Source organism: Phocoena sinus, chromosome 2 (assembly GCF_008692025.1).
Source record: "Phocoena sinus isolate mPhoSin1 chromosome 2, mPhoSin1.pri, whole genome shotgun sequence".
Classification (NCBI taxonomy): domain Eukaryota; kingdom Metazoa; phylum Chordata; class Mammalia; order Artiodactyla; family Phocoenidae; genus Phocoena; species Phocoena sinus.
In genome coordinates, this window is record NC_045764.1 from 102,816,537 (window position 1) to 102,834,955 (window position 18,419).

An 18,419-nucleotide genomic window follows, 5' to 3' on the forward strand; every position below is an offset into this window, starting at 1 on the left:
CCTCCCTCTGATCAAGGCAAAGTAAGCCCAGGCTGCTGATCTGCGCTGGCATGAGACCAGCAAAGGGGCCCGATGCTGAGCTGCCTGTGCCAGGTAAGATCCTCTCTGCCCTCATGCGCCTTTTTTTTTTTTTTTTTTAATAAATTTATTTATTTATTATTTTTGGCTCTGTTGGGTCTTTGTTGCTGCGTGCGGCTTTCTCTAGTTGCAGAGAGCAGGGGCTACTCTTTGTTGCGGTGTGCAGGCTTTTCATTGCGGTAGCCCCTCCTGTTGCAGAGCACGGGCTCTAGGTGCACAGGCTTCAGTAGTTGTGGCATGCGGGCTCCAGAGCGCAGGCTCAGTAGTTGTGGTGCACGGGCTTAGTTGCTCTGGGCATGTGGGATCTTCCCGGACCAGGGCTTGAACCTGGGTTCGAGCAGGCAGATTGGCAGGCGGATTCTTAACCACTGAGTCACCAGGGAAGCCCCGTGCTCCTCTTAACCACTGCAATTTTGACTTGGGGTCTGTGCTCCCTTATCAGCCCAGTCCCTGCCCAACCTCTACTAACCCCATGCCTCCTGGCCCACAAGGCCTCCTCATTGGCCAAGAGCATAGACTGGGTGTTCTCTCCCTGAGAGGCCAGAAGTGAGGCCAGTCCTGTCTTAGAAGTTATCGCTCTGCTCTGGGCCTCCGCTTACAACTGGGCCTTTCTGCCCTGCTGCATCTAACCCTCTTTAGAGACTGGAACAGGGTCTCTCCTCTTCTGAAGGACTGCCGAAGTCATGGAAGGACACTCCGCAAGTCTTCTGCATTAAATCCTCACTCCCAGAAAGTCCACCCATACATACATCTTTTCATTAATCTAATTGTTCCAATCCACATCAGTCTAAGTAAAATCTTCCTGGATGTTTTAATCCTTCAGCTACAAATGCTTGTTGCTCTGCTCAAGTACTGCCATATGCCAGTCACTGTGCTGGGCCCTACAGAGAGAACAAATACAGATAAGGCACTATCCCTGCCCTCAAGCAGCTTACAATTGAGCTGGAGAGACAGGGCAGGTTGGAGGCAGCACTACCATGGCCAAAACAGCAGCAAACTATACCACATTCTGACTAACTGCAAGCTATATCACGTGCTCTAAGAGTCTGAATGGAAGAGACAGAACATTTGGAAGACATGTTTTAGGAACTGGGCCTTGAAGGTTATACAATAGGCTGTAGATAGATGGGGGAAAGAAGGAAAAGAAATGTCTTGCGGCAAAACCACATGAGCAAATGTACAGGAGAAATGGTGGGCAGCCTGCCACATGATGACGTAAAGACCCTCCCTGTACAGAAAGAAGCAAAATTTGGGAGGATGTCAAAGGGTCCCAAAACCAGACAAGAGCATTCTGCTTCTTAGTCCTTTATCACCTGGCGGCTCTCTGATGGAAATACTCAAGGAATTTGAGTCTTGATGTCATGACTCTACAGCTTGGTGGCCTTGTAAACTCAAGGCATGAATATAAATTCAGTGGGGCTGTGCAAGCCTTTTACCTGGCACTCAGGCTATTTTCTGGATGGAAGTCTATGGAGAAAGTCACTCTTAACCTCTCTTGTCTTTCTGAACCTCAGCTCTTCCCAATTATAAAAGGAGAATAAAAAAAAAAAAAAGAATAAGGGCTTCCCTGGCGGCCCAGTGGTTAGGACTCTGCGCTTCCGGTGGGAACTGAGATCCTGCCTGCCATAAGGCATGGCCAATAAATAGATAAATAAATAAAATGAGGATAATAATACCTATCTTGTAGGATAATCATGAGGACTAGATAAAAATGCAAATATCTTCATGATTATACAAATGAGCAGTGGGAAGTAATGCTTTTTACAAAAATTATTTTTCTTTTTAAAAAAATTTTTATTGGAGTATAGTTGATTTAGAAGCAATGTTTTTCTTTTGTTTTTGTTTTTGTTTGCGGTACGCGGGCCTCTCACTGTTGTGGCCTCTCCCGTTTGCGGAGCACAGGCTCCGGACGCACAGGCTCAGTGGCCATGGCTCACGGGCCTAGCCACTCTGCGGCATGTGGGATCTTCCCGGACCGGGTCACGAACCCGTGTCCCCTGCATCGGCAGGCGGACTCTCAACCACTGAGCCACCAGGGAAGCCCTAGAAGCAATGTTTTTTTGCAACCTGTGTCTGGTCCCTTATTCAGGCAACCATGCAACATGCTAATCTCTCAAAGCATGGCACCACTCTGGAGATACAAATTTAAGTTGTGGTCCACAAAGTCCAACAGCCTCCCGCAAGACTCACAGGTAACCCATTATCGGATTTCTTGTTTGGGTAGTTTTGGGGGGAAGATTGGCAACTGAAGCCTAAGGATGGTATTATACTACAGTTTCCCATTTTTCTGTTCAAATTACAACTTTAGGCAGAGGACCTGTGCTGAGTTAAAACACTATTCTGAAAGGAAACTGCCAGAGTAGGTAGGGCTAGGCTCTGGAGACCACAAAGACAGGTGCTATAGGAATGCTTGGGGGAGATTAGGGGGGATGCTTGCAAAGGACTATAACAGAGACTGCTCTGGGATTCTCCCTAGCCAGACCAAGCAAAGGGCACTAGGTATCCTGAAGGTACTTGAGGGGCCCACCTTGATTTTCCAAAGCCATCTGGTTGTAACCTGATTATAGAGTTTCAAGTATAAAGAGATTTGACCAGTGGGATTTGTTTTCCTGAAAGGTAGCCTGACTGTGTGTGACCTAGGACCTTGTAAGCCTGGGACTTTAGCCCAGGAACAATGAAGGTTTATTTTCACCATTGCCCCACCATCAGTTCCACCCCTGTAAATCTTGAGCATTCTCAAAGTTGGGGAGGAGAATTAGGTCAGGTAGAAAGTCAAGTATGTAGGCATCCAGAGGAATGGGAAGCTATCAAGTTCTAAGGCCTCTACAGGTTATCATTTCATTGAATCCTCACAACATCCCCAAGACAGGTACTACTGTTATCATCTCCTTTCTAAAAGGGGAGTCTGAGTTAGAGAAATAACACCTAAGCTTACTCAGCTGGTTTGTGGCAGAAGAGAGATCGGAACCACTTGGTGTTATTCTAGAGTATGATCTTTCTGCTACAGGGTGGAGGTCCCCTGGTTGGGCCCAGGAAGTGGGAGAAGGAGGCTAATTCTCAGCACCATTCATTTTAAACAGGTAGGCTTCAGGATGCTTGAAAGCTGACTCAAGTTCCCATCCTTTCTGGAATATTGGCAAGAGTCTGACAAGTCTCTGATTTCCAAGGTCATTGTTTCCCTCTTGCAATCCAGCACCGACTGGCTCTTTTCCCATCTTCAGGCACCTCATCCACCCACTGCCCTCAAAAATAACTGCTTAATGGGTCTCCAGTAACTCCACCCAACTCCTTAAGGGCTCCTGAGAGCAGATCGTCTCGGAGAGCCAAGAGAACTCATCCAACTTTTTTTTTTTTTTTTTCTTTGCAGTATGCGGGCCTCTCACTGTTGTGGCCTCTCCCGTCGCGGAGCACAGGCTCCGGACGCGCAGGCTCAGCAGCCATGGCTCACGGGCCCAGCCGCTCCGCGGCATGTGGGATCCTCCCGGACCGGGGCACGAACCCGCGTCCCCTGCATCGGCAGGCGGACTCTCAACCACTGCGCCACCAGGGAAGCCCTCATCCAACTTTTAAAAGTGATCTTTGATCATCTCTTTCCTTGCCTCCATTTTCCCACACGATCTAAGTTGACTGGTCTGCTTCACCTCACACAGAGCTCTCTCAACCAAGAACACACTTTGAGGGGCTTCCCTGGCGGCGCAGTGGTTAAGAATCCGCCTGCCAATGCAGAAGCCACGGGTTCAAGGCCTGGTCCGGGAAGATCCCACATACTGTGAAGCAACTAAGCCCATGCACCACAACAACTGAGCCTGCACTCTAGAGCCTGCGAGCCACAACTACTGAGCCTGCGTGCTGCAACTGCAAAGGCCTGTGCGCCTAGAGGCTGTGCTCCGCAACAAGAAGCCACTGCAATAAGAAGCCTTCACACCGCAACGAAGACACAATGCAGCCAAAAAAAAAAAAAAGAATACACTTTGCGAGCAATCAGTTCTGGATATAAAGTGCAAAAGTTGGGAGGGAAGGGGGGGATATCTGAAGTCAGAAGATTCAGACACACAGCTTCAGATCAGAACTCCTTTCCTGCATTCAGCTCATGACTACTGACTTCACCTGGTTGTCATGGAAACATCAGTCTCTCCTGGTGGCAAGCAGCACTTTAGAAAGCTTCACAGGCTACCATGGTAACACCAAAAAGAGTAAAGCTGCCTCCTCTCTTCGAGCGGTGAGGAAGAAATGGATGAGACTGCTAGGAAAAGCAGGCTAGAAGGGACAGCCTCTGGAAAGCCTGGCTCTGACTTGAACTGAGGGGAATTAATTCAACTCAACAGATATGAAATATGTGCAAACAAAACAGTAATGAATGGGCTTCCCTGGTGGCGCAGGGTTGAGAGTCCGTCTGCCGATGCAGGGGATGCGGGTTCATGCCCCGGTTCGGGAAGATCCCACATGCCACGGAGCGGCTAGGCCCGTGAGCCATGGCCACTGAGCCTGCGCGTCCGGAGCCTGTGTTCCGCAATGGGAGAGGCCACAACAGTGAGAGGCCCGCGTACAGCAAAAAAAAAACCCCAGTAATGAAAAAGACACATCTATGACTGGCTTCATCAAGCTATAACCATCTAGTAACAGAGTTTACAAAGAACTGTAAATAAAGTCAGAATAAGACCTACATAGGACCAAGAATACTGAAAAGGAAAATCAACTTCAACTAGGAAATCATCAGTCTTAAAGGACAGGATTTTGACCAGTAGAGAGGGGCAGGAAAAGAGAACAAGACAGTAGACATGGAAGTGGAAGAATTCAGGATATACTGAGAACTATAAGTAAAGAGACAGAAAAAGTGACACTTCCCCATGACTCCAAGGCTTTGGCTTCCACAGTGATGATGAGGCAGGTTAAGATTAAGATCAAGGGATCTGAAGCTAGACTGGACTGAAATCCCAAACTTGCTAACTGCATAATCGGGGGACAAGTTAGTTAACCTTTGGGGTATCCGTTTCCTCATTAACAAAGTAAAGATAATAAAAGAATCTACTTCAGAGGGGTCGTTGTGAGGATTAAACAATTCAATACATATAAAATGATTAGAACAATGCCTAACCCACACCAAATCCTACATAAATGTAAATTCTCATTAATTGTTAACCATTCCACTTTTTGGTGCCAGGATAGCCTCTTCGCACTGTCCAAGTAATACTCCCCCCCACTTTTTTTTTTCCAGTTGCAGCATGCAAGCTTCTTGGTTGCGGCATGCATACAGGATCTAGTTCCCTGACCAGGGATCGAACCTGGGCCCCCCAGCATTGGGAGCGTGGAGTCTTACCCACTGGACCACCAGGGAAATCCCTGTCCAAGTAATACTTCCTGATTCGCACCAGACTCTTTAATAGAAAACAGGGGCTGTGACAGAATACCTCCAAGTTTTTAGCTCATTTCCCTTCCTTATAAGCACCAAGACTAAAGGTTCATAGGTCACAGCCCTGCTTCCACTGGTAGCCCACAGAGCCTAAGAAAGAAGTAGGGTGAATCCCAATGTAAAGAACACAGCAGTTTAAAGAACAGGGAGGAATGCCACTGCCTTAGAAAAGAGAGAAGTGGAGGCTATAAGCCGAAAGTCAGGTGAAAAATCCCATTTAGAATTGAGGACTCGTGGGGAAATTCTAACTGTGCTGGGAACAGACCTGGGCAACAGTCTCATCTCTACTCCCACCTTAGCCACCATGCTCAGGCAGGAGGTTGAGGGAGGCTCCTTTACATTAGGCTGGGCCCAGAGGCTGTTCACTGCCCCTTCTCTCCACTCCAACCACCCTCTACGGAAGGATGAATAATAAGAAGGCACTGAGTCACACGCAGTGACACTGGCTGTTACCCACTAGACGTTGTCACCTTACGTAGGTTAAGACTAGAACAGAAGTTGTCTTTGACATTCCCTTACTTCCACCCTTGTCTCTCTCCCAGCAAAAAGCTACGCAAGGCTCTAAGAACAAGGAGCAAGGAAGAACTGAGGTGGAAGGACCCAAAATGCAGGAAGGCCAAAGCACCTAGGAATGGGAGTATAAGGAAACTGAGCAGTGGTGGGGGCCCACCTGAGGGCAGGAAGCAAGGCCCGGGGGTACCTACAGTTTGAAGATGTTCAAGACTGCCATGAGGAGGCCTGGCCCATAGCGTCAGGAGGATGCATAAAAATAGTCTGCACTGAGGTCAGGTTGCCTTAGCAGCCGTATCAATAACTGCAAGGGACTGGGCCTTAGCCAGCTGCTCCTACCTGAAAATAACGTGGCCTCCTTCCCTTCTCCCAGGTCCAGAGAGCAAATTAGTACAGGGAAGGGGTAGGGGTGACAGTGGGTGAGACTGCAGCAGCCTGGAAGTCCCTCCAGAGTCCCAGTGGCCTTTTAGGCCACAAGTAGGTTTCAGGTACTTAACACTGCAGTGTAAAGAGCAACGTCATAAGCTAACCACTAAAAAACCATCATTGTGCTTAGAAGCCTTAACTGACAAGTTAAAACCTAGCAGCAATTATCCAAATTTTTAGCATGACAATAAACTCTCAACATTCTGTTGCACAGAGACCAGTAAAGAATGGAGGAAGCCCACAGAGCCCTGTCCCTGAACTTCAGACCTTCTCCTTTTGGTTGGTCCCTAGTTGGTGAGCCAGGCTCTGGACTAGCCCCTTGTTCTAAGCCTTACAAAGCAGGCAGAGGAAGGTGTGCCCTCACCTTTGGAAGGGCCATGTGTGGAATACTCAGCTCCCTGGAAATTCATCAATCGGACTCAGGCCTGTGTTATCAAAGCCATTGGAAAGAAGAGTTGGGGGGACTGAAAGGGCAAACAATGACAGACTTAAGGCCTGGGGAGCCCTGATGTATAATGCCCAAACCCCTTTGGATATTGGACTGGATGTCTACTACAAAAAGGTCCAAAGGCGGGTACAGAGCTCAACAAAGTAAGAATGGTGAGCTTAGAAGGCTTCTCTGGTACTTAACCTCCTCAGGATCACGAAACACCCTTAGAGCAAGGTGCAGAATGTGCTACTGTCACACTGCCATCTGGTGGAAAGACAAGATCTGTCCCCAGGCAGAGAGAGGGAGCCTGGAGGTCTGTCCACTAGGCAGGGAGGTTTGGAGATAATCAAGATAAAGACAGAAGGAGACCACGGGGCATAAAGACCACAGGAGTATAAAGCAGATACAGATGGCATGTGTGCCTTTTGTCTGTTTTTCTTTCTAAAGATCAAATATTTAAAAAATTAAAATAAAGGAAAGAAAACTTAATAGCATTACAAATGTTTTATATCCCTAGAACCGTTCGTGGTTTTGGCTCAGGAGAAGTTAACGTCAGACAGACACACCACTGGACCGAGACCACACATGGGCAGCCGCCGCCACAACCGTGGGACCTGCCTTTTGTACGAAGTTTATATATATATATATATATATATATATATTTATATTTATGTACACAGACACAAGGTTATAAAATACAGTGAGAAGGACTCACGTGTGCCCAGCTGGGCTTGAGCCCACAGTCTCCAGAGGCACATGGAAGTGGTGGAGAGAAGCAGCCTCCCCTCCATCCTCCCACCCTGGGCCAAAGGAAGGACGACTACACAAAGGAAGATGGAAGATACCAGAAAGGTACCCCACCTTTCACTGAACTCCCGAATGCCCCTAAGACATCCAAAACGGCTGGCAGGAGAGATCATTCCCACACCTCCCAGCAAGATGATGAGCCCACAGTAGCAGTTCTGGCCCCAAGCTAAGGTTTAAGGCAGGCTTCCCAACACACATGTCTGTGCTATCTTCCAGGGCCCTTGTAGCAGCAAGCCAGCACTTTCAAGGTTCACTCCCTCAAACCCCAAAGTCCTCACAGACCAGAGGTCTTAAAGGTTTTCCGTGACAGACTGTACGGTAAAGGTACAGGCAGGCAAAGAGCGGTTAGTTCCTTCAGTTAATGCCCTATGGCCTTCCCAATGGGGGAGGAATCAAGGAATCAGTAAGAGGTGGTTGTAAAGGGCAAGGAAGGTCATCCCAGGAGACGATAAATACAGAGAAACAGATGTTCAATTCAAGTGCAGATTCTGTTCTCTTCAACTGGCAGCTTTGCTCACCAGAGTCCATTCCCACTGTGGCTGCGGTGGGCAGGAGCTCTTCTTGGTGTCCTAGGGGGTCCCAGTTCCCCCACCGTCAATGTTCACAACCTCAGGATGGTTTGGTCCACAGAATGGAGAGAAGGGGCCATGGAAGGGTAGACGTGGAGAAGGGAGTGGCAGGACCCAGAGGCACAGGTAGGCAGTGGACTGCGCCACTAATTACCTGTGGCATGGAGAAGATGTAAACGGGAAGCCGGAGGAAAGAAAGTAACTGTGAACACTGAAATGAGCTGGGCCTTGAGACTCACATGGTTTGGCGGGTAAAGAGGCTGGAAAGCTGGAAGCACTGGGAGGCGATTGCCTGGGAGGCGAGGTTCAGGGCCGGACTCAGAGCTGGAACAAAGAGAGACAAGGGAGTTAGCACAGAGCATTCCTGCCTTCCAGGCCCGACCCTTCTCTCCCTTTCCCAAGTCCAAGCCTACCAGTCAAAGCCGCTGGGTTCAGGGCCCCCAAAGGAACTGCTCCATTCAGTTGCAAGGCAGCAGCTTGGGCAGCAGCAGCAGTGGTCGGCAGCTGGATTCCAGAGCCTCAGAGGAAAAGACGAGGTGGGGTTAAGTCCTAACCCTTGATGTAAAATTCAACGCCATGTTCTTCACTCTGCAGAGAAGCCCTACCTTCTGCCAATTTGGCCATGAGCTGCAAACGTCCACACGCTGATCCCAGATCCAGATCCTGGTCTCCGTCAGGAAAAGTGATGTCTGTGCCACCATCCAGTCGCTCGGTCACATGGCCAACCCTCATAGGCCGACCAGCAAGCTCAAAGCCATTCAACTGTTCCAGGGCCCGGCGGGCACACTCAGAGTCAGAGAACTACAAGAAACCCAGGTCATATCAGGTACCTCCTGGCCACAGACATGCTCTCAAAGCCCCACTAATACTCTTTCATCCTACTGTCCCGTGAAAATTGCATGCTCACTGTGGCTCAAATTTTTCTTTCCCAGGGAATGTGACCTAAGATCCCCATGCCCGCAAATGGTTCTCTAAAAAAGACCTTTTCCAGCTGACTCAAGGGCAATCGCTTTTCAATCTCCAGCTCCACTGAGAACCTAACAGTGCATCATTTGTAGGGAGCCCAGCCTGATAGGCTGTTTCACAAATGGGCATATCAAATGGAAGTAAGACAGGCTGAGATCCAAGGCTCCTGAGTTTTAATTTCAGCCCTCAGGACTAGTAAGTTTCAGTCCTTAGTCAAGAACCAGGAACGTGGAACTCCAGAGCCCAGGCTCAGGAAGGTGCACACCCTGGTACTGAGAGCGAGACTGCACCCCCACTCCCACCCCGCCCCAGTGCGGCTGACTCTGGCCCACTGGCCAGAAGGCCTCTACTCTCTCGTCCCTTCCAGCAGCAGCACTAGCAGCAGCCTGGCATAAAGAGGATTCCCCGTTTGCTGTTTATGTGTCAAAGGTGTTGACCTAAAAGGCAGCAACACAAGGGCAAAAAGGCCCCACAGAAGCCTTTCTGCATCTGAGTCACACAGGGAGCTAGAAAAGGTAATTGCCACCATGAACACCACAGCTGGCTTTATTTACTCTGGTATTACCTGTCCTAGGGCCTGGCATGTGGTACTGACAGTTCCTAGGCAGGTGGTATAGGTGGCTTGCTTTTACCAGATACTTCTGAGATGAGCAATTCCCACGGTAGAACACAACCTACCTCCCCTCTGCCCTGCAGGCAACTGGGGGGGGGGGGTGTATGCTGCCTAGATTGAGCCCAGAAAATATCAGCTTCTATTAGACTTTGTGGCTGGCAGCCAGTCCTAGCCTGGAGTCACATGGGGCTGGAAGAACCAGTTATGGGAATTGGAAACAATTTTGTTGGAGTGTCAGGAAAAGGTGAGACTTGCCCACTATTAGGTGGCCTTACTGTTTTCCCTATAGTGGTATTTAAATATAAAGATATTTCTCAATGGGGAAACTGCTTCAAACTGGGTAGGACCGGAGAGAAGTATATACCTTCTTATTCCCATCCCATCATGAAAATATACCAATTCTATAAAGCACATCTATAAAGGCCCATACCAAACCTCCCTCATGCCCCCAACCTCTTAGCTGCAGCCTGGAATCGTTACTATTACCCAGAGAGCAAGCTGTAGCACCAGGGAAGCTGGTTGACCTCCTGGACACCCCATACCAGTGCCACTGACAGAGTGTAGGAGCAAAGCCATGATCTCAAGCAATGCACTCATCTCAAGGGGCAGAAGGCTAGTCCAAGCTTCAGGCACCAGGGTTTATGGGTCATTTAGACAGTTCCTATGGGAGGAGCATGAAGCTAAGCTGCAAAATCAGACAAGTGGACAAACCTACACTAAAATTAAGAAGTTGAAGACTAGAGACTCACCGTAATAAAACCATAACCTTTAGAGCGGCCTGTATCTGAGTCCTTCATCAGGACAATATTATCAATCTGCAGAATAGAGAAAAATAATCAATAATCTTTTGGCTAAGCCACACCTTTGATCTTTCCTACCCAAACTGTTCTATTTTTTTGGCCATGCGCAGCATGTGGCACGTGGGATCTTAGTTTCCCAACCAGGGATCGAACCTGCGTCCCCTGAAGTGGAAGCACAGAGCCTTAACCACTGGACCGCCAGGGAAGTCCCCTACCCAGATTGTTCTAAATACCTCTAACTTTCTAACCAACCCATTACAGCTCTCCAAATCATTTTAAAAATGAGATAAAGCCCATCTCTTTCCCAAACACTTTTTCTGACTCATCTTACTTCATATGGACCCCATTATTTGATTTCATGGTGCCTAATTTGTCTCCTGAGCAGTATGAATACAGAGATGGAGCCCAACTCCTCCAGCATGGACCCACATGGCCATTGTTAAACAAGCAATGGGTTAATCATGGTCAGACAGAACGAGAAGGTACACTCGCCCTCCCCACTTTTTCCGATTCCCTTCAGAGGTTTCCCTCACTTTCTACTCACTTTGCCAAAGGGCTCAAAGATGCCCCGGAGCATGTCCTCAGTGATATTGAAGTGCAGGGAGCCCACGTAGAGGCGCATTGGTCCACCACTGCCCTTCTGCAGGTTGTTGGCCATGGCTGCCAGTCGGTTTTTCTCAGCCTGTGGAAGAAGGAAATGATGGGTCATGCCCCACACCTACCACCGTTATCTCCATCTTCTTATGTCCATTTCTCAGGCTGCTCACCTGTGAGGCCTGTACAATGATAGGCACTCCCAGCAGCCGCTGTCCGGTCAGCCCAATGGCAAGTGGCACAGACTGGATCTCACAGAATTCCACATAGGCAATGCCCTTAGAACGACGTGAGTTCCGATCTGAGATGATACGTACATCTCGAACCTATCCAGGGCAAAAAGGAAATCCTGAATTGGGCATAAAGGGGGATGGATAGACGACAGGCTTCTCTGAGACAACTAAGAGGGGGAAGAGGGGTTACCTTGCCAACAGCCGAGAAAAAGTCCTCCAGGTCTCGAGGCCGAATGCGGGCAGCTAACTGCATACAGAACACCGTGCGGGCATCCCGCTCCTCAGGACTCAGATTATCAACTGGCTCCCTAAAGAGTGAGCAAAATCGTCGAGACCCTCCCTCCCAGTACTTGGTCATCATTCTTCAGCTACCCTCAAGTACTACACATTCCTGTGGTTTGGCTCAAACCGCTTTTTATTCATAACTCACAATCCCTAAAAGAGTGCTCATTGTCAACTCACCTGACTGGGCTCTTCTCCCGGAAATGAGGACTCTTACTGTGTCCATACCTACGCCTACAGAACAGAGAACAACCAAACTGAAAACCGTGTCACCCACCTTTATCCACACTGGCCCAGTGCTGGGTCTTCCACCATGAGAAAACCAGATTACAGCACCTCATCGCTCATGCCAATTCTGAGTATCACCCCTCCAGTAACTGGGTCTCCTGCCTACCACAAAACACGATACAAAGGTGATCTTATAAGCAAAAGGTGATACCCAGTGGCAAGTGGTGGACTCCTGTAGCGCACACGATCCTCACGACGTCGGTCTCGACTTCGTGACTCACTACTACGTCGACGTTCCCAGCTACGGCTGCGGTGACGACGCTGCCGATCTCGACTCCGGCTCCGACTGCTTCTCCGCCTATGACGGTCTCGACTACGACTGTGGACGGCAATGACTATTAAGCTCCTTAAAGAACAATCCAACCTTTCTGGTCTTTAATGTATAGCTTTCCCTGGTATCTTTCCATTTATAATTCTCAAAACCCAAGCGGCCCCAGAATGACTGACCTGCGTTTTCTATCCCTGCTTTTACTATGGCTCCGACTCCTCTTCTTCCTGTCAAAGAGAGCATAAACTCTTACTACTGAGGTTTCATCACCTGTCCCAAGGATAAGAAATGACACTAAAGCAAGGATGAAACAGAAAGCAGTGAAAGACCAAAGCCTAGAAGACAATATGGCAGAAGTTCACAGCAATGGCATGACATCAGTTTACACAGAGCCCTGAATGCTGTCAGGCATCTGAAATGGCCATTTTTCCCCACAAAACCAAGCAAAAGCTCATGTTTCCAAATCAGAGATCCTCTTGCTATTTTACTCAAGTGAAATACTACATCGACGCTAGGACTGATCCACAAGTCTATCCACAAATCTACACTGGCAAGCGAAGACTAGAAGATCATTAACCCAGGTCACCATCATTCCCATGACCCAGTGGAGCCATTACTAAAAGTCAGAAGTCTTACCAGCAACCACCTCCCTGTTCTGGCTGTTTCTATAACGGACACAGTTGCTTCCCTTCCTCAAGCTGCCAACCCATTTTCCTCAGGCCACACTCACCTGCCTGCCTCCCCACTGGCGCTGCTCCCACTGGTGCCACTGCCACTGCTGCCGGTACAGCTGGTGCTGTTGGTGGTGTTACTAGGGCTCTCCTTTTCAACCTCGTTAGTTTGCTGCTCATCCTGAGGGGTTCGCCAGGAAAATGACACAAGGTACCAGGTGGCAGACACACAGATTCCATTGGGCAAAGAAAGAAGTGGACAAGGAAGAAAGCTCATGAAATCGAAGCTCTCAATCATCTAAACAGTTTCTAAGCACCTGGATCTCCTAACAAAAAGAATAAGAGAAGAAGGAAGGAAACTACCCAAAAAGATCAGATTTTGAAGTCAAACCTTTAGCTACCCCAACATCTGTTCCACTAACATCCATTTCCCTGGAGAGTGAGAAATGAGAGTTATGTCTAAGATACACTGACCTTCTACTGTGTCACTGAGAGCTGTGAGCAAAGCACTGGTTCCCACCGCAATTTCATGTCCCCCCCCAGTTTTTGGGGTCCTTTCTGTAAGCATGGCCCTTGAGTATCGGCCTCCAGCAGAGCTTACTAAAAGATTATGCCTTGAGCTTCCCTGGTGGCACAGTGGTTGAGAGTCCGCCTGCCGATGCAGGGGACACGGGTTCGTGCCCTGGTCCGGGAGGATCCCACATGCCGCGGAACGGCTGGGCCCGTGAGCCGTGGCCGCTGGGCCTGCGCGTCCGGAGCCTGTGCTCCACAACGGAAGAGGCCACAACAGTGAGAGGCCCGCGTACCGCAAAAAAAACAAAAAAAAAAGATTATGCCTTTTATGAAAGCCACTGCACATAATAAACAAACAGGGAAAGAAGATTCACAAAACGTTGAAACTGATGATCCACAAGTGCTTTTCCTTACCAGACCAATTCCAAGAGTGAGATGAGGAATCTTACCTCCTCTTTTTTATAGGGAGCCTCCAGCATGGCCTCAATCACTATATCAAAGTCATCGGATGCCATTGTAGCAGATCTGAGGAGAGGACATCAATACATAAGAACCTCATTTATATTTTTCCTCCCCTTCCAGCACCCCACATTCCCTCCCCCCTCCAAGAAACAGACTTCAGGATATACAGTTCTGTTTCTTGAACTCCAAAGGTACCTTACCCGCTCTTGTTTACCCTATGTTTATTTTTGTACCTTACAGATCTGAACTAGTTCTGCTTTGTGGCTTAGAAAAGGTCAGGGGTCTAGAAGAAAACTGAGTATCTAGGTAGAGACAAAATACAATATAGACCCTGTCCTGTGAAAAGAAAATGTTGGTACTCAAAATTACTATTTATTTTACAACAGACACTTGGCCTCCATTCTACTGTTCAAAATTCTGAATAAATAATTGGTTTAAACTTAAATTGGCACATATTTCCAATTAAAAGGTAAGAATGCATGACTAAAAATTAGGAGCAAGAGAAAGCAATACCAGAATAATGCAGATTAGTCCTAAGCTTTTCCCCACACCATCGCCCAACACAAATAATGAAGGGATTCATCATTAAGCATTTTCTATACAATACCGACCAGAGTTTGGGTAACTCAGAAAGACCATGATTAAGACAGGCTTAACCAGTCCCACTTTGAAGCCTTTCTGTCTAGGAAGGTACAGTAGGACTTCTCGCCTACCCCAAGCTTTCACATCTAGCAATGGTCTTTCCCAAGTCTGTCCACCACAGGTCTATAAATAAAAAAAAACAGAAGACACCAAACAAAATCAATAGGATAAATTATTCAGAAATTACTGGTCTGAAATTATCAATATACGTAACATGAATGAATCTCAAAATAATTATGCTGAGTGGAAGGAAACAGGTTAAAAAAAGCATACATACTGTATGATTTCATTTACATAAAATTCTAGAAAACGTAAACTAACCTGTAGTGACAGAAAGCAGACCAGTGGTTACCTAGGGATAAGAATAGGTGGGAAGGGGCTAGGATGAAAGGATTATAAAAGGGCATTTTGGAATTTGGGGGGTGATGGTTTCATGGGTGTTAACTCATATCAAAACACATCAAACTGTACACTTTAATGTGTACGGTTATATTTTATATCAATTATATCTTAATAAAGCTGAAAAAAAAAACCAATCTAAATACTTTCTATACAAGGAGGTTAATCATAATTAGACTTTCCATATCCTCAAGAGCTTTGTCCTCTTTAAAGCAGCTAACGCATCATCCAATCATGCTGTCTTGGTTGCCCTCAGAGTCCATAGCCTATTTTGATGATTTAATAAAAGTAATCATTATATCAATATCTATCATTTATAGTACCTAATATTGCTAGGCACTATGCTAAACATGTTACAGAGATAAGATTCTTGGAAAGAGCCAACCAATAAAACTTACTTGGAGCCAAATTTAAGGCTTAAAATGGAAATCAAACCAAAATAAAATAGGTGTGTCTAAAAACCAGTGAACTCAATCTCTTATACTAACACCTTACATTTATTTAACAATCAATGGTAACATATGCTACAAGCAAATACTGGATCTAATGCACAGATGAGGGACTTCCCTGGTGGTCCAGCGGTAAGACTCCGTGCTCCCAATGCAGGGGGCCCAGGTTCAATCTCTGGTCAGGGAACTAGATCCCACATGCATGCTGCAAGTAAAAAGCCCATATGCCGCAACTAAAGATCCCACGTGCCTGAACTAAGACCCGGCACAGCAGAAAGGAAGTGGGGGGAGGGAGGAAGGAAAGAAGGACGGAAGAAAGATTTTTAAAATGCACGGATGAAAAAACTGAGGTTCTGTGAACTGCCCAAAGTCACAAAGCTCAAATGGAGGAGCTGACCCTTGATCATAAATCTTCCGACTCTTAAGTCTAATATTCTAACAGGTTACTGCTCTCTCATGTGGTTTATAACTTAAACCCTAAAGGAAATTTAAAAAAGAAAAGTACACAGCTTACCAAGATGTCTACTTTTAAATATATACTGACCTGAAGAATTAATGTTCTGATAGGTATATCAAAAGAATCAGTCCCATTAGTCACACCTATTGTGTGGCTTACAGATACTCAGCGTGTAACAGTATATGCTACAAAATATTAGAAACCAGGCTGACTTTAATATATGCTGATTTTAATATATGCCAGCATATATCTTAACATATGCTACTGTGGGAAAAAATGGTTCTAAAAGTAAGTTTTTGATCTACAAGCTCTGTTCCTTTCATTCTTTTTTTTTTTTTTTTGTGCTACGCGGGCCTCTCACTGCTGCGACCTCTCCCGTTGCGGAGCACAGGCTCCGGCCATGCAGGCCCAGCGACCACGGCTCATGGGCCCAGCCGCTCCGCAGCATGCGGGATCTTCTCGGACCGGGACACGAACCTGTGTCCCCTGCATTGGCAGGCGGACTCTCAACCACTGCGCCACCAGGGAAGCCCCTTTCATTCATTTTGGCTGCCAAATCTATACAAATTTTCTAAGTGTCATAACGCTTCTCTTTTTTACAGTCTGCCTTTAACTCTCCAAATGAAATGCTTCAAGAACTGCTCTTTGTTGAGTGCTAGTACAGCATAGGGATAACTTAACACCAAAAAACACTTTCATGTAAGTTGACAAATAAACCCCTTCCTATGGAATAAAGTTTTCAGACTTCAGAAACGAATGAATCTATTTAAGCAGACATATATAACACCAGCACACTTTGAAACTTGCAATCTTGCTGGGTTTAGTCTTTCTAGATGTCCTAAAAACAGAATGTCCCAAACACTATGTGCTTTCACGTTGGGAGCTTTCAAACTCTTTGAGTCCTAACTTAAGGATCAAAGTCCACTCAATCCCATACATTAAAATATTATAGTGCTTTCTTCCAACCCTGCTTCAAAAACTATGTTAGAGGCCCATAATCATGGCACTACGTGGACCTTGTCATAGCACAGACAAGACCCAAGCCAGCACTTAGGCCCCACTGCCGCGGGGGCAAAAGAGAGTGAAGAACCACTGTCAGCCCCATCAGGCAGAATTCACCAAACGCTGGAGTCCCAGAGGTGATGGTAGCGCCATCTCCTGGGTCCGGTAACTGAGCTGGGCACAAACATCTCCAAACTGAAGACAGCTTAATTAAGAACAAAAAACAATGAGAAAGATAAAAACATTCCCCATGTTGTGTAACAGCCAAGGCCACGCTTCAAAAAATGGTCCTACAAGTTACCGACTGGCAGCATCTCTGCGAGGGCCAGTGTCCCGATTCTAAACCCTCGTACGTGGCCCCATTATGCTCCTCTACCGCCACAGGATGTGTGCGCACAGTGGCCAACATACTGAACATGAGTCTTTGAGAGGCTGAAGATTGAGAAAGAAGCCTCAATTCCCTCATCTCTGAGTGGTGGCACTAGGGGCTGAAAACGGATCCCACATGTCCTCTCAGACCGTGGTGGGTCGATGCTCCCTCCACAGTGTGGGACACCCTAAATGTCAGGGCTGCGGGGACCTGGAAAGAGATCAGTCATTGGGACCCTTGAAACAGCATCTTCATCGCTAAAGGATGTAGCCACGAGGGTGCCGATGGACTACAGTTAGGTAGCGAACACTTCCAGACCAAAGTAAACAAAAAATGTTTTTAATTTTAAAAGTTTGCCCAATTCTGCTCTTGACGCCATTTTCTGCCTGTGACGTCAGGGGGAGGCGCCGTGCGGCAACGTCACGCATATGTGACGTTTCGGGGGGGGACCCGGTTTCGGGGTTTCTTACCAGTTCCGGGTCCCCGCTGGGTGGGGGGGTCCCGGTTCCCTTCGTTCCTTTGGGTGTGTCGGGGGACGCGAAGCACGGCTCCCTTCCAGAGACTCAGCAGTAAGAGCCCCACTACAACTGGAGCTGCTCCTCTTCCCGCAAAATGGCGGCAACTCCGCTGTCTTCCAGAACCTTTCCCAATCTGCGCAGGCGCCGAAACATTCAGGTGGCGGAATTAATCTCACGGGTTTCGCGGCAACACTCCAAAGTACAGATTTTCATTGGCTAAAATCTGAGCATGGGTGGAGCCAAGCTCAAAGGTCTCTTAGCAACCAACAAGTTCCCATTGATTGGCTAATCTTTCCGAGACTCAGGGAAAGCAGAAGCGTCCTTAGGTAGCCGCCTATCGCTCTCTCATTGGTTAAATGACTTGCGGAAGGCGGGGCAACCGGGCAGAGCACCGGAGAAAAGGACCCTCCGACTCGCTCCCGGCTCTCATGTAGACTAGGCTAACACCGCGGAAGAGCCTATTGATGTCCTTGGCCGTCCCCACTCAGATTTGCCGAGGAGCTCACGTCAGGCTTCTCTGGGACAGCTTTCTGGAGAGCAACTGCATTTGCTTCCCGTGGGGAGGGATGCTGGGATGCCCATCCCCATTGTGTCATACAACCCTCCCAACCGCTGCCTCGTTTCCTCGGCGCCTGGATCTCATGTGACTGTCACAGATTTGT

General features: G+C 47.6%; 1 protein-coding gene across 13 annotated transcripts; it reads right to left on the reverse strand.

The window, feature by feature from the left end:
- Nucleotides 1-352: 352 nt before the first annotated feature.
- Nucleotides 353-17,905, reverse strand: RBM23 (RNA binding motif protein 23). Of its 13 annotated transcripts, XM_032621985.1 has the most exons (16): nucleotides 17,710-17,904; nucleotides 14,884-14,914; nucleotides 14,634-14,685; nucleotides 13,908-13,983; nucleotides 13,005-13,126; nucleotides 12,454-12,501; nucleotides 12,158-12,325; nucleotides 11,899-11,952; nucleotides 11,627-11,744; nucleotides 11,377-11,529; nucleotides 11,154-11,291; nucleotides 10,559-10,624; nucleotides 8,836-9,031; nucleotides 8,644-8,748; nucleotides 8,470-8,554; nucleotides 353-959 (listed from the first exon to the last, which is right to left on the reverse strand). In XM_032621985.1, the coding sequence occupies exons 4-16, from the start codon at nucleotides 13,971-13,973 to the stop codon at nucleotides 902-904; spliced, it is 1,377 nt and encodes a 458-aa protein (XP_032477876.1). In that variant the 5' UTR covers nucleotides 13,974-13,983; nucleotides 14,634-14,685; nucleotides 14,884-14,914; nucleotides 17,710-17,904; the 3' UTR covers nucleotides 353-901. The 13 variants fall into 13 exon arrangements, 12 of the variants coding, with proteins under 12 accessions (XP_032477876.1, XP_032477874.1, XP_032477872.1 ...); XM_032621983.1 differs by lacking the exon at nucleotides 14,884-14,914; XM_032621981.1 differs by having other exon boundaries at nucleotides 13,005-14,685; nucleotides 17,710-17,905.
- Between the last annotated feature and the right edge of the window lie 514 nt (nucleotides 17,906-18,419).

Excerpts from the sequence above, each read along its gene's own strand:
- RBM23 (XM_032621980.1), bottom strand. The coding sequence starts at position 13,243 with ATGATTGAGAGCTTCGATTTCATGAGCTTTCTTCCTTGTCCACTTCTT. Across the intron at positions 11,745-11,898 it reads CGGGAGAAGAGCCCAGTCAG|GGAGCCAGTTGATAATCTGA; the intron begins GTGAGTTGACAA and ends CTCACTCTTTAG. Across the intron at positions 8,555-8,643 it reads GAACCCAGCGGCTTTGACTG|CTCTGAGTCCGGCCCTGAAC; the intron begins GTAGGCTTGGAC and ends TCTTTGTTCCAG.